This window comes from Lipophrys pholis (assembly GCF_963383615.2).
Source record: "Lipophrys pholis genome assembly, chromosome: 9".
Taxonomy (NCBI): Eukaryota; Metazoa; Chordata; class Actinopteri; order Blenniiformes; family Blenniidae; genus Lipophrys; species Lipophrys pholis.
The window spans coordinates 28,668,889-28,682,471 of record NC_137639.1 but is presented as its reverse complement, the minus strand read 5'-3'; the positions used below and the strand labels follow the sequence as shown (position 1 = coordinate 28,682,471).

At 43.0% G+C, this 13,583-nt stretch overlaps 1 protein-coding gene across 19 annotated transcripts in view; it reads left to right on the top strand.

Annotated features, from left to right (window-relative positions):
* cspg5a (chondroitin sulfate proteoglycan 5a) overlaps positions 1-13,159 on the top strand; it is a 57,813-nt gene extending 44,654 nt beyond the window's left edge. Inside the window, exons 4-8 of one of the 19 annotated variants that reach the window (XM_080471595.1) lie at positions 3,642-3,720; positions 8,401-8,457; positions 11,050-11,151; positions 11,522-11,542; positions 12,353-12,759. In XM_080471595.1, coding sequence (XP_080327721.1) covers positions 3,642-3,720; positions 8,401-8,457; positions 11,050-11,136 — 223 coding nt within the window. In that variant the 3' untranslated portion in view covers positions 11,137-11,151; positions 11,522-11,542; positions 12,353-12,759. Of the gene's footprint in view, positions 1-3,641; positions 3,799-8,400; positions 8,458-11,049; positions 11,152-11,521; positions 11,543-12,352 lie in introns of all 19 variants that reach the window. The other 18 variants (XM_080471598.1, XM_080471597.1, XM_080471596.1 and 15 more) reach the window with 18 other exon arrangements.
* The last annotated feature ends 424 nt before the right edge of the window (positions 13,160-13,583 follow it).

The window sequence follows — 13,583 nt, the reverse complement described above, 5'->3', positions numbered from 1 at the left end:
CCCACGCTACTGGCCTTATTTTTAGCTGCACAGAGGACGGTTATCATGCCAGTCATGGTGGAGGAGATTATCAACGACGAAAGAAGATGGTCGAGGAGGAGAAGCGTTGCAGTCGGCCGCTGCTGTGACGCTGAAAAGAGGGGGAGAAAAGGGTGATGTCATTGGTTCTCTGAATCCAGCTGAAAGTAGGGCAGTCTGAACAGGAGGAGGGTGGTGGTGGTGGTGGTGGTAGGGGGGTGGGGGTGGGGGGGGTGCAGGGGGAGGCGGGGTTGACCTACATACAGCTGTGCGACCTGAGGGGTGCGAGCAGCACGAAAGAGACAACACTGCCTCATCAAGTGGTCGGCTCGAAGAAATCGACGAGGAGGAAGAGGAAGAAGAAGGTGGTGGAGGACAGATTAGAGGAATAAAGGGGGGGTGGGGGGGTGGCGGAGGGCAGGATGAAATGGAGGGAGGAGAAAGGGAGGAACTGTTGCAGGACAAGAGATGGGGAAAGAGAAAGTGAAAGGAATAAAGAGAGGGCGGTTACAGAGGGAAAAAAGCTCCGCATGACACATTTACACGTGTGTGTGTGTGTGTGTGTGTGTGTGTGTGTGTGTGTGTGTGTGTGTGTGTGTGTGTGTGTGTGCGCGCACATGCTGCTGACAAAGCTCATGAATACATGAGTCTCCCACACTCCCCCATCTGCTGCTGGTAATTGCAGTCGCAGTGTTTCTCTGCCGCAGTCGAGATCAAACCGAACATCTCAGTCAAGATGAAGAATGAAGAAGAAAGAAAAGTGCACCTCCTTGTTTGGAACGATAACATTTCTGGTGAATTTGAAAGAAAAAGCAACGTTTTTTTGTTTTTGTTTTTTCACAAATGGTATATGTCTTAAGGTAAACTAAATCTGTTAACATTTTTCAACCATAACCTATATAAATATAGCTGACGAGGCAAGTTTTAAAAGCCCAAATGGTCTAACTCGCCCCCTGGTGGTGGGTTGTAGTTTAGGTCAAAAACTCTGTGCAGCGTTAGTGGATATCAGATGAGTACATTCAAAATTGATGATCCCTAAGTGGTCACAGCAAGAATGTTCCAGGGTCAAATCTGTTGTCTAGAGAGGCTTTTCTGTGTGGAGTTTGAATGTTCTTCGTTTATCTTTTTCATTCACACTAATATGAAACACATCTCTTTATGAAAAACTACAACTAAAACCACATCAACAATTGTATCGACTCACAAAAGATGCACTGAAAAAGGCTGTAATACTTATTCCTGGCCAGTGGTGGCGCTGTAACGCCGCCACGTAACCACATATTGGTTAGCAGGGTTACTGCATGTGGGTCCAGCCAGGTGGCGCTATATTACAAGTGTTCCGTCCTTAAGGATGGAGACATCGAGCATAACAGTGGAACCATGGAGGGGAGAGGAGGAGTCCTTTCTGAAGTCCCCACTCAATTATTTACTATATGAACAAACAGATGAACTCAATTATCTATTTCATGTTGATAGTTGTGATAATTCATATTTACAAGTAAAGCTTAGAGTGTGGGGCATTTTCAAATAAAAATGCTGCGTTGTTGTCCGTTTGGACAAAAAAAATTTGCTCAGAGTCACTGTCAACACAACGGTTTGAAAAAAAAAAAACATAGGATGTTTCTGACTGCTGAAACAAAGGTGCGACTTATACCCATACACCCCAAGCACTCGTGTATATGCAACTACTGACGTGTGACCGATTTGAAGAGTCACATGATGCAGTGAACAATACGACAACGCAGGTCAATTCCAGTGCGTTTCAGGTGTCGAACCTGAAACCGGCATACCTTAAAGCATATAACATGACACCGATATCTTGAAGATTGCCAATCTACATTCAAAACAATGGTCTAATGGCGACCATCTTGAAAAATGTCGGCCATCTTGCATTTCTTTAAGTGGCAAATTAGCTCAAATAAATAGCCAATCAAACCTCTACCACTGTGCTGAATGTGGCGCTTGTATCCCCATTTTCACGAGTGTTGCGTCTCAGATGACGGGAGACGTATCCCTCCCGTCAGCCTCTCTCATGTCGTTACCTCAGCTGCGATGGTGCTGTCACATTTTTCATCAAATATAAATATGGCAGCTGGAAATGCAGATGAGAGAAGGAGAACAGTTGCTTTCAGGGCAGAAACTAGAACACGGCCTCTATAACTATAGAAATGAAGAGCGAGTGAGACCATGGGAAGGAAAACAAACACAACCAGACATGTGATTCATGGCTCATGCTTTGGATGAGGCGCAAATGGCAGCAGTGTTGTATGTTGTCACATTAAACAGAGGGTTTTAGACAAAAATCGTTGACGTTACGTTCTGAGACAAAGAAGACGCCGTTTAAAAGAAACTCCTGCAATTCTGACAAGATGAAAAGAAAGTGTCTGTTTATGTGCTTCTAAAGTCACGCAGGAGGATTTCAGGAGAGTTTAATTTAGATGATTGATGGTTGTTTCTTTGCAGGGGAAAACTGTGAATGAAGCAGTTTCCAGAATTAGAATGACTATTGTTCCAAAACCAAAGATTATTCTTCGTGAAATTACAATTCGGATCTGAATTTCATCACTTTGATAAGTAAAGTGAGTTTCACAATTAACAACCGAGGAAAGGTTTGCATTTATCTCACCTATCTCTGTGACATCGCCCTCTAATTATGGACTTTTTTAGTAAAGCTAAAGGAGGAAGTCGTTATTAAACCATACAGTATAAAGGGAGGCTGCTGGGGTGGATGGATGGTTTGACAAAACACCAAACCGAAACTTGTGTTTCTTAACGTAAAGAAGAAATCCTAAAACACAGTGCAGATTTGAGAACACGTCTTTCACGTGGACGTTTTCTTTTGCCTCATCTGCTGCAGACTTTGTTAAGAAGTTACAAAAACATATTTCACCTGTTTCCTTTGTGGCAAAAGGATCATTTCTTTTCCAACGTGGCGGTGGTCCATAAGCTTTGGCATTATGTGGCACCTCGTTGCAGTTTGAGACCTGATGTTGGTTAAAGTCTGTTACACGCGTTAGAAGAATGAAACTTTTTTTTCCTCTCTTTTAAGATAATGTTTGATAATTTTGCGTTCAATATACTGTGTTTATAGACTGATATGACGTGTTGCATCACAGATAAAACTTTTCTTTTGTGTTCTGTTTTCCGGTTCAATATCTTGCTGTCTAACCAATGCTGCTCTCTTGCTTTTCCCCTCCACTCCTACTCCGTCTCTGATGATCCCTTCTTCTTTTTGTCTTTTCCTCTTTCATGAAATCTTTCTGAATTTGCCCTGTTTTTGCCTCTTGCCCCTGCTTTTCTCATCTTTTCTTGTGATTTTGTCTTTTTAACCTCCCTCATTCTGACTTTTTCACGTCACCTTCTCCTTCTTTTTACTTTTATCCAACCATCTGGCTCATTCCTAAATCTTCCTCCTTCCTTCTTCCATTCTCGATGTTTCATTCCTCGTCTTTCCTGCTCGATGTCCTATATTCACTGCTCCTGCCTCGCTGTTTGGCTCCAAATATCACAAATCTCTTTGTTCCTCCTTTTTTTTCCCCCAACTCCAATTCTTGTCCTTACACCACTTTAATTTTCCTTCATCTTTCTCTCCCTCCTCCCCCTCTCCATCCTCTGGCACCCAGCAGTAAGTACCGGCCTTCATCGGAGCAGCACAATGATAATTTCTCGCTGTCCACCATCGCTGAGGGCTCCCACCCAAATGTAAGGAAACTGTGCGACACCCCTCCTAACGTCCCTCATGCCCGTGCATTGGCTTACTATGATAACATTATCTGTCAGGTAACGTGGTTCTCGCCTCTCTCTCACCCCTTTTTCTGCATCCCCCCTGCAAAAACCCTGCCCGGGCCCCTCGACTCCCCCTCCAAATGCATGGGCATGAGTTTTCTCCGATACTCCGAGGTGTGAGGGGCAGAAGGAAGGGGATGGGCGGGGTCCGAAGGCGAGGGAAGTGGTAGTTTTCTCTAAATCTGAAGGGAAGATAAGATGATGGAAGTCCATAAATGAGCATTTACTGCTGATTCTTTACAGGTTTTTCATTTTTAAGTTGGTAGTTTGTATAATAAAGCCCATTTATCTCAAACATCCAATAGTCTAATGCATTTAAGTACAAAGAGAAAAGCTTTCTCTGTTGCTCTTTTCTTATTTTTGCATATTTTTAGCTGGAATTCCTTTATAGACAAAGCTGTCCAAGATGTGCTATCAGACAAAAACAATGAAGTCTAGTTAAAGGAGACATATCATGCTTTTAAATCCTTCCTTTTTACATATAAATCATACAGTTGTGGTCTATATAAAGCGGAACTGCAATGCTTGGGTCTGAATCCCTCATTATTAGAGCTCCACAGGCCCCTTTTCTACCCCTTTTCTGATGTGCTTCTGAGAGCAACTCGTTTTGGGGCGGTCTCTTCATACCCCGCCTCCTCTCCAGGTTGCAGAGGTGACACTCGGTTCAACGCCACCCTGTTCGGCCATCTTTGTAGTTTGATAGAACAGATACAATTATCTAGCGGCGCAGAAACTTTATATTCACACATTATTTACAAAATGTCAACAACGGAAGATTTGTCCATCCAGCCATACATGTTGGAGCCAGAGTCGGACCCGGCGGAGCCAGATGAAAATGACCATGATGCACCTGAAGAACAACGTCTTCATATGGATGTAACGCAATGGTGTGTTACTATATTTACACTAACTTCTCCATCCATGCCCACTACTACAATACTGCCTGTATTACAACGACTATTTAACACAGAAGTTACATTATAATCTAAAACGAGCACACAGCGCTAACATATGAAGACGGTGCAACTGCTAATGCTAACAAAACAATGACAGGGACGTCTTATCATCACACTTTTTAGCGTTATATACAGCTTACCGAAGTGCTCTGTTCGTCGTCTCCATAGATAGAAGGAACTGACCGCTCAATCAGACCAAGTCTTTCTGCAAATCCTTCTTTATACTGGCGGAGGTTGCTGAAGCAGTCGTCCTTAAAGTGATTCGCGCACACAAAAATGACCTTACCCACAGATGTGGGTACATTTCTGTGAAAAATAAAACTCAACCAGGCACTTCGAAAAGGTTCTGATGCTGGGAGACGGTGTAACGAAGCTTGTGGGTTACTACATCCAACAACCGAACATTTCCACTTATCCTCTCGTAACTTCGGTTGGACTACAAAATCGCAGCGAGAAACAAAAATGGCGGATTGCTCGAAATGTCGATGTCCTAATTTGGCAGTTCCGCTGAGAATACTGTGACGTCATTGTTCAAAAAACGTAATAGAGAATAGAAAATCGAAACCGATCGCAAAATATGAGCAAAACAGAATATAAAGATATCAACGGAGCACCTGAAGAGACTACTTTGAACTTTTCTGTACTTCTAAACACTCTAAATATACAACAACATGCATTTAAGGGCTAAAAAAGTGGATTTAGCATGATATGTCCCCTTTAAAGTTTGAACAAAACTTTACATTCATGTGCATCCTGCATGAAAATACTCAGTTTCCTATAATATAATGTAAATTATATTGGATATCTAGTCAGATATATACAGTGTTCCTTTGTATTTAGAAGAGAAACGCGTGCAAAACAAACACACAAAGGTGGGCCATGAATCTGACAGTTCAACATTAAATAGTTCTGATGGACGTGAGTTGCAAAACATTTTCGTGTCCTGAACAGATTTTGATAAAAACCTTAAGTGCAGGACACATTATTATTATTATATGATACAAAGCAGCAGTTTTACTCAAAGTATTTTCACGCATGTTAAATAAGTTACTTATTAAAAAAAAAACAACTACGGTTCCTGTGAAACGTGTGACTTTACTGGAGGGAGGATGGTTTGGGACTTGCAGAAACAAATATCCAAAAGATGGCTGAGTCCTTGCAGTCAGTTACCATGGCAACACAGACAGCCAGACCGTATCGTTTCATTGTGTTTATGGATTCAGTTTGTTGGTCTATTGGTTATTGATTGGGTTTTTAAAAGTCTTTTGAGAACCTGCCATAAAAAACCTTGATTTCAAGGTGAAAATGTCATGTTTACCTTTAATTAGTTCTTGTGAGCACGCCCCACAACGCTTCTCTTATCTGTTTTCACTCGGCAGTGCTCTATGAATGTTTCATTGTGTACCCTGACAAAGACCAGACGTTGCATAAATCAGCTGTGGGTGAGTCTGGGCACTAACAGAGTCGGGGTTAAAGGTTAAATTCCCCCTGAATCCATGCAGAGTGAACATTTATGGACTGTCCTCAGAGTGCAGATGCTAACCGAGCTGCTTTAAAGAGAACCACTGCAAAGGGAAAGTCCTCGCCGTGGCCCCTCCCCATCCCACCTCTTCCTAACCTGCTTCCTTTCTCATCACCTCCTGAATCGGTTTGACATGGCATGCCTGCTCTGTCGCTAACGTGCGCCACGCGGTGGCCATGTCAGCCACCGCAGCTCTGCTACGCTGTCCGTTTACGGAGCTGTATGTCTAACAATACGTCTGCCTGACCTGTTTATCCTGAAAGCGGGTGGGATATAGTGGGATGGATTGTTCAGGACACACCAAAGTGGTTTGTGAAGGATTGACGTCACGAGCAGGTAAGCTGGCCAGGTGTGTGTGGGGGGGAATCTGTGTGGATTTATCAGGATAAACATCTGAGATGCAACGTTGCGCTCCCTGAAGAAGCGACAGGCGCCTCACTAACCGACGCATGGGTAGCTGGTAGCGCTAACGCTGGAGTTGTAGCAGCATGGGTAGTCGTAGTGCTACAACGGGAATAGAGTTTGTTTTTGTTTTTTCAAATTTCGAGTCTGCTTAGGATGTGGTACCACCCTCTAACAACTCCATCAGTAGTTTTTTTTTCACTTTTTGATCAGGTGTGTGTAGCAGTTCTCCTGAGTCTCCTTTTGTTCCGTGCAACATCGTAAATTTAGATCTTTTAGAGGCTAAAGTGTGTGACCCTCTCATCGTAACTACAACTAAATGCCATCTTCATCACCCTGACTTGCAATAAATCCATAAATAGGCTTAAAAATAAATGTGCCATCTTCATAATGTAACATTGCTGAAATTTCATCTTCCTAACACAACACGACCATCATGCCAAAACCCCTAAAATCCCCTCCCATCCATGGGTTGAATAGTATTTGTAAATAAATGGTTTGTTTTCAGACCCCTGAAGATACCTGATGGTGATTATCATCAGGGTTAAAGGTACAGCACTAAACTGGTTTCAGTCATATTTATCATTAAAATCATTCAAGTTAAACATGGAGTTCCACAGGGTTCTGTGTTGGGACCCATACTCTTCATATAAACTGTATTTATATACTGTTTTATTTTGCAGTATAACTATAGAATATAATTTAATTGTATTAACCACTAGGGGTGCTGTTGAGCTGTATTAAGACCACATCCACCCTGTTTTTCACAGTTGGCATCATTAGCATCAATGTATATTAGATTATTTATTCTTTTTTTTTTTTTTTCCAGATCAAATTTTCTGATGTTTTATGTTGACCCAGCATTCTGTTTTGGTGACAATCTGAACATAAAGTTCACATGACAAACCATACCTGACACCAATTTGGTTCTGACTTCTCTCCAGTTACATATCTCATTTATTTATTTCACCTGTGTTTCTGTAGCTAATTCCAATCTGAATGGGCAAGATATTGCAGTGAAAGATTACTTCAGATTGGACAACCATTTGTTGATTCCCACGATCTGTTTGGTCTAAAAGCGACACTTCCTGCACCGCTGTTACAGAACATTTCCAACTACTATTCAACCCAGATTTACTCTCAAGCAAGTTTTCCAATCTCATTCAAAACTCATCGTTGCCATATAATCATCCTCAAACCAAAAACCAAACCAACCTGCAACCCCCCACCCCCCCCCCCCCCCTACCCCCCGCCCCCCCCCCAAATAAACCTAAAATGCACCCTCCAATAAAAGCGAATAACCCCAGTCCCCCTTCCAAACTAACAGCTCAGCGTCTGGTCGAGAGCCGCAGCAGAAATAAGCGAACCTGTGTGTACTGTGGTGATACTGAATAACGTGCAGGCAGCACCAGAGGCTCTGTGGCTGTGGCCAGCTGGGAATATCAGCTGACATCTGAGGGGAAGTTCACTCACTCCTACGACTGGTCTCTGTCTCCAGCTCTCCGTCTCTCTCTCTCTGTCTATTTTATCTGTCTGCCTCTCCTCTCTCCTGCCACTTTATCTCCCTGTATCATCTCTGATCTCTCTCTCCTCCTCCCTCTCTCTTTGTCCACCTCACCCTCTTCCTTTATCTGTCTGTCCCGGTCTGTCTTTCTCTGAGGATGCCTTGTACAGTTTTGAGGAGTATAACCCTTTGCCCCATCCCCCTCCCCTCAGAAAACCATGAGCAGATACACCTGGGAGTGTAAGACCAAAGAGGAGTCCGACTGCGAGGTAAGACCAAATCCAGATACCGGAAAGTCCCGACTCCCCCCCCTCTCTCACCTTCCCAAACAGCTCTCTCATTGTTACTGTGGCCCTGTCAGTCACCCTCTTCAAGTCTCAGTGAATCAATCCGAGCCCTCCCCCATTATATATATATATACTCAATATACAAACCCAAAACACTCATCAGAGAATGACCTTACAACTGAAGAGACCCGCAACTTCACTAATCATCTCTCCCGCCATTAAATCCTGTGATATCAAATCCAATTTCAAAGTGAGTTGCTGCTGCATCAAAATTGAAACGGTTATTCAAACATGCACTTGAGCTGACTGGATCTAGAATTCAACAATTTAAAGTAAAGTTACAGACCATGTATGCTTCCACACTGATAAAATCTGAAAATCAAAACACACATTCTTTATTGAAACCTTACAGAAACGAATTTTGATTAAAAAAAATATTTAAAAAATCTTTACTGCAGCTTTAAAGAGCAATGTTGTCATGGAAACAGACCCCCAAAACAACACCACGAATGTTTTGCATTTTCACTTGAAAGCAGTGTCGTGTGAATGGGGCCTGAGACCCGGCATCACAACTCAGAGCATCAAACCCTGCAGCAGGGAGCTCTTGACCTTGTGAGGTCCTTGTCAAAGGTCCAGACAAGCTGAACTATCACCACACACACACCTACGCACATTCGCACACACACAAGCTAAGGCTTTAATGATCGATTGTAAATTAAAATGATCTGACGAAGGTAAAAACAATTAAAAGAACGGAAACACACATCAACATCACAAGAAGGAGCACCATTCCTTTGCCAGGATACACACCCGCTGGGTTCTTTTTGTGCACACATACACACACGAAAATAAAACAAAAAAAAAAAAAAAAAAACACTTATGTTTCCCTGCAACAATTGAAAGCTTTGTGTTTCCTTCACGGCTGGAAGATTGAACCCACTTGTCCTCAATCTCCCTTTCACACCGATTAATGAGAATCCAGCCACTCTGTTTTCCTCCCTGGCAAACGGTGAAATGGAATTGTTTCCTGTCAATACTAAATAAATTCAGCGCCCAAAATGAATTGACCCGACAGAGCCGGCCGTAATTTCTGAGCGGATTGTATTTCCATTGACTGAAGGAGCTCTGCCGGCTGCCTTGTAACTCAAGTCAAAAAAAAAAAGCTGCAGAACTTTGCATTTCTTTCAAACAAACATTTTCACATCATCACTGTCAAAAGGCCAAAGTCTTTTCACTCAAACAAATATGTCAGTGGTTCTTTCGCAGTGTTTAAAACCTGAGAAATGTTGAAGTAGCACCAATATGACCATTCTGAACATTAGTTGACAAAGGATTTCTTGCTCTAAAATAGAAGATAAATAACACTTTTAATTAAGAATATCACAGGCATATGAATTAAATGTGATCATCTCATGTCAGGGCAGACGATGGTACCAATTTGTTAATTTGAAAGGCTTCTATTAGATATTTGAGAGTGAAAAAATAAAAGGATCATCACCAACTGTTTGCAGCTTGGACCATGATACAATATTTAAAATAAAATGATTTGTTTTTAGACACAAATTAACATTTTATTACTCAGTCAATCAACCCTGGAATATAACATACCATATCATTTTTTATCTAGAATAAATTATTATATAAAAACATATATTTTGTATTATATACATTCCATTAAACACAAATATCTATAAATAAGCACATATTTCGATGGTGAGACACAAAAAATATTCATAAAACCTAAGAACTCCCCCGTAACAGAAGTGCACACTGAAAGCTAAAAACCACATTTTGAGGTCTGAGTCCGACAGCTGTCCAGTGCCAGATCAATTTTGTTCCCCTCTGTGTCGCTAAGCTGCAAATCCCTTTAGAAATCAACACGACTCTGCAGTGTCCAGACTTTCCCCTCGCTCTCTCTCTCTCTGGCCTCGGGACTCCACACAAGTGTCCCGAGTCACGCACAGTACACAGCAGTCAAACACCCGTCGGTAAACGCCAAACAAGCTCGTCTGATGACATGTCGGCCAATTGTACGGACGCACACATCCATACAAATATTTGGATTTTTGAAGTGTGCTCGGGCATGAAAAGACTCTAATGCAAACACACACACAGGTGCAGTGAATCTCAGACATTATTAATCAGCTGGAGGAGGAAAAGTGGAAGGAGAATACACATCCAAAAACGAAATGACACGGACTTGAATTCATTTGTTTTGAATAAGCTTCATTTTAAAGAAATGTAGAACAGCAGCAGCAGCTCACTGGGATTCATGGAGCCACATTCTCAACACAGAGAGTCATTTCCATTTAAATAATTAAAAAAAATTAAATAATCCAGCCTTTAAAACCAACCCAGTAGAGCAAAGACGGACATCAGATCCGTCCATGTGCCTCTGTCATCATCATCATCATCATCGTCATCGTCATCAAAACCCTGTTTATCTCTGTTCCCACACCCACCCCTCCAAAAACGACACCCACTCAAAAGTCCTCGTGACTCTGTGCCTCCCACCCACTGCCCGCCCCCCTCCACCCGTGCAATGAACGCCAACAAACGCCAAACGTTTTCCAGTTTCACGCTGACGGGAGGACAGAGGGCCCCTATCCCGTAACCATGGAAGTGACGTATCCGCACGTCCTGCCTGAAGTTACAATCTAGGCCAGCAGCCAGCCGGTAAATGTTCACACTGCTCTTCCTTTTCTCAAAGTGCCGTTGAACCCAAACATTCAATTAGGGGGTGGATTGTGAGGCGGGCACCGGGGGGGGGGGGGGGGGGGGGGGGGGGCTCCGAGCAGCAGGGTCGATGATGCCGCCATGCAAAATTAATGGTGATAAGAGGCAGGAAAACAGCTAAAATGGACTCTGCAATCGATTCTTCCCCTCTGACCTGATTTAAGTTCAGATGGATTAACCCCCCCCATCAAAGAAAAACTGCAGTGACCTTTCGTTCCTTTTCCTATCAGCTGCATGGGTATGTATGATGGTGGTAACCACAGATCATCAGTGGACGGTTTATTTGTATTCCTTTCTGTTTTGTTCTGAGGAAACTGGACGAACGTTGAAGGTGAGGAGACGAGGAGACGAGGAGTTCTGCATGAGCGACCATTACTGTCCACGGGGTGTATTGGGGGGGGGGGTTGGGACTTGCATGGAGATGTGCATGTTGCTTCCTGTGTTGCCTGAAGTGTGGGGGCGGGGTTGTTGTCGCTCATGCAGCTCAACTTAGCGTCTCCTCGGTCAAACATTGAACAGCTGCTACCAAAACTCTTTACAACTGTATATTGTACTTCTGCTCGATTTGAACACTATTTAAAGTATAATTCTGAGTTTCTTGTACATCTTAACCCCTTTATAATGCTTCAAAAATGCTTTACCTTCCAAAACAATTAAATGCCTCTTAATAAGTGTAACTTAATCACAAGAAAAACCCTTAAAATGGTAAAATGGGAGAGAAGCAATGACTTCTGTTTCTTTTCACAATAAAATATGTCCAATGTTAAAGTTTTTAAATGTTCATATTCCGTGCAGTGTCAGCCTCAGATATAAATTGTGATTAAAGCCAATAAACTGATTTAGTGTTGAAATTAAGAGGGTCATTGTCAAAACCAGTAAAAACGGTCTCAAGACTCAGGAACTTTCCCCCAAACCTTTGTACATGTTACTCAAAATAAATGCTTCGTTGACATTAAATATGAATTGTAGAATAAATCATTAAGGGAGAACCTAAAGGGAATTGTTCCCGATGATACACGGAGAGGGTAAAATAACGCTACAGGTTTAAAAACTGACCGTGTGCCGCAATGCTGATTCTGTGGTTCTAATTGTACTCTGTACTCCTACCCCTCCACCTCCACCTCCACCCCTTCCTGGGTAGGATGATCCTAATTCCCAGAACAAACTGGAGGACCCGGTGAAGGCCCCGCCCAAGGAGGACGACTCCCTCAACATCCACAACTCTCTGACCCCTAAACACGAGAACCACAAGGTCCTGGGCGAGGAGAACTCCTCGGAGGTAAATTCACTGCAGAACAACATGATGTGAAACGAATCAAAGCGAGCCCCACCCCCCAGCAACCCGACACCACCACACCGACAACCGCAAGGTGCGCCGGCAACACGGGAGCCTGCCAAAACCGGGTCAACCAACCAACCAACCAACCAACAACCAACCAGCCAGCCAGCCAGCCAGCCTGCCTGCCAACCGTACCAGCCAATCAACACAGTCTGCAACCGTCTCCGACACGGCAACACTGCCACCTAGCGGCCTCCGGTCGCTGCGTTAAAAAAAACAAAAAAAGAAAAGAAAAAAAAAAACACGACCACTGTCACCGCCGCCGTCACTGCCCCCAGCTGAAAGTAAACCCGCCCCCACCCGACCCCCACCCGCCCTGCCGCCGCCTCGCGACACCCCACCCTCACATCCAGTCACGACCCCTGTTTTGCAGCCCCGCCCCCCCCTTGATGCTGTCACTCTACTCTCCCCTTTATCTTTCTTACCTGTAAACACACACACACACACACACACGAAGCACACACTTACTGTGAAAAGATGAAGACATAACCATGCTAATGTGTAGACACACACACACACAGACACACACACACACACACACACACACACACACACACACACACACACACACACACACACACACACACACACACACACACACACACACACTCCCTCCCCCTGCCTGCATTGGTGTATTTTGTAAAAAGAAAGAAATCATACAGAAGTTTAAAAACGTATGTAAAACGTCATTGTAAAAAAGAAAAAAAAAGTGAAGATAAAGCTACTGAGAGGTTTTGATGTTTGTCTGACTAATCCAGTGAGTATGTATAAATATTGGAGAAAAAAAAAAAAACAACAAAAAACAACAACAATTTTTTTGCTTGGATTGATTTAAAAGAAGCAACACAATGTGTCTTGGATTTCATTGATGTGATTTCTAATCCTTTGATGTACTTGTTTTTTTTGTTTTTTTTTGTACTTTTTTGGGACTTCGAACAGAGAATAAACAAACGAGATTCAGACAGTTGTTGAAATAAACCTTTTTAACATGACCTGGGTGGATCCTGTGTTTTCCTCCGTGTCGCCTCCCTGC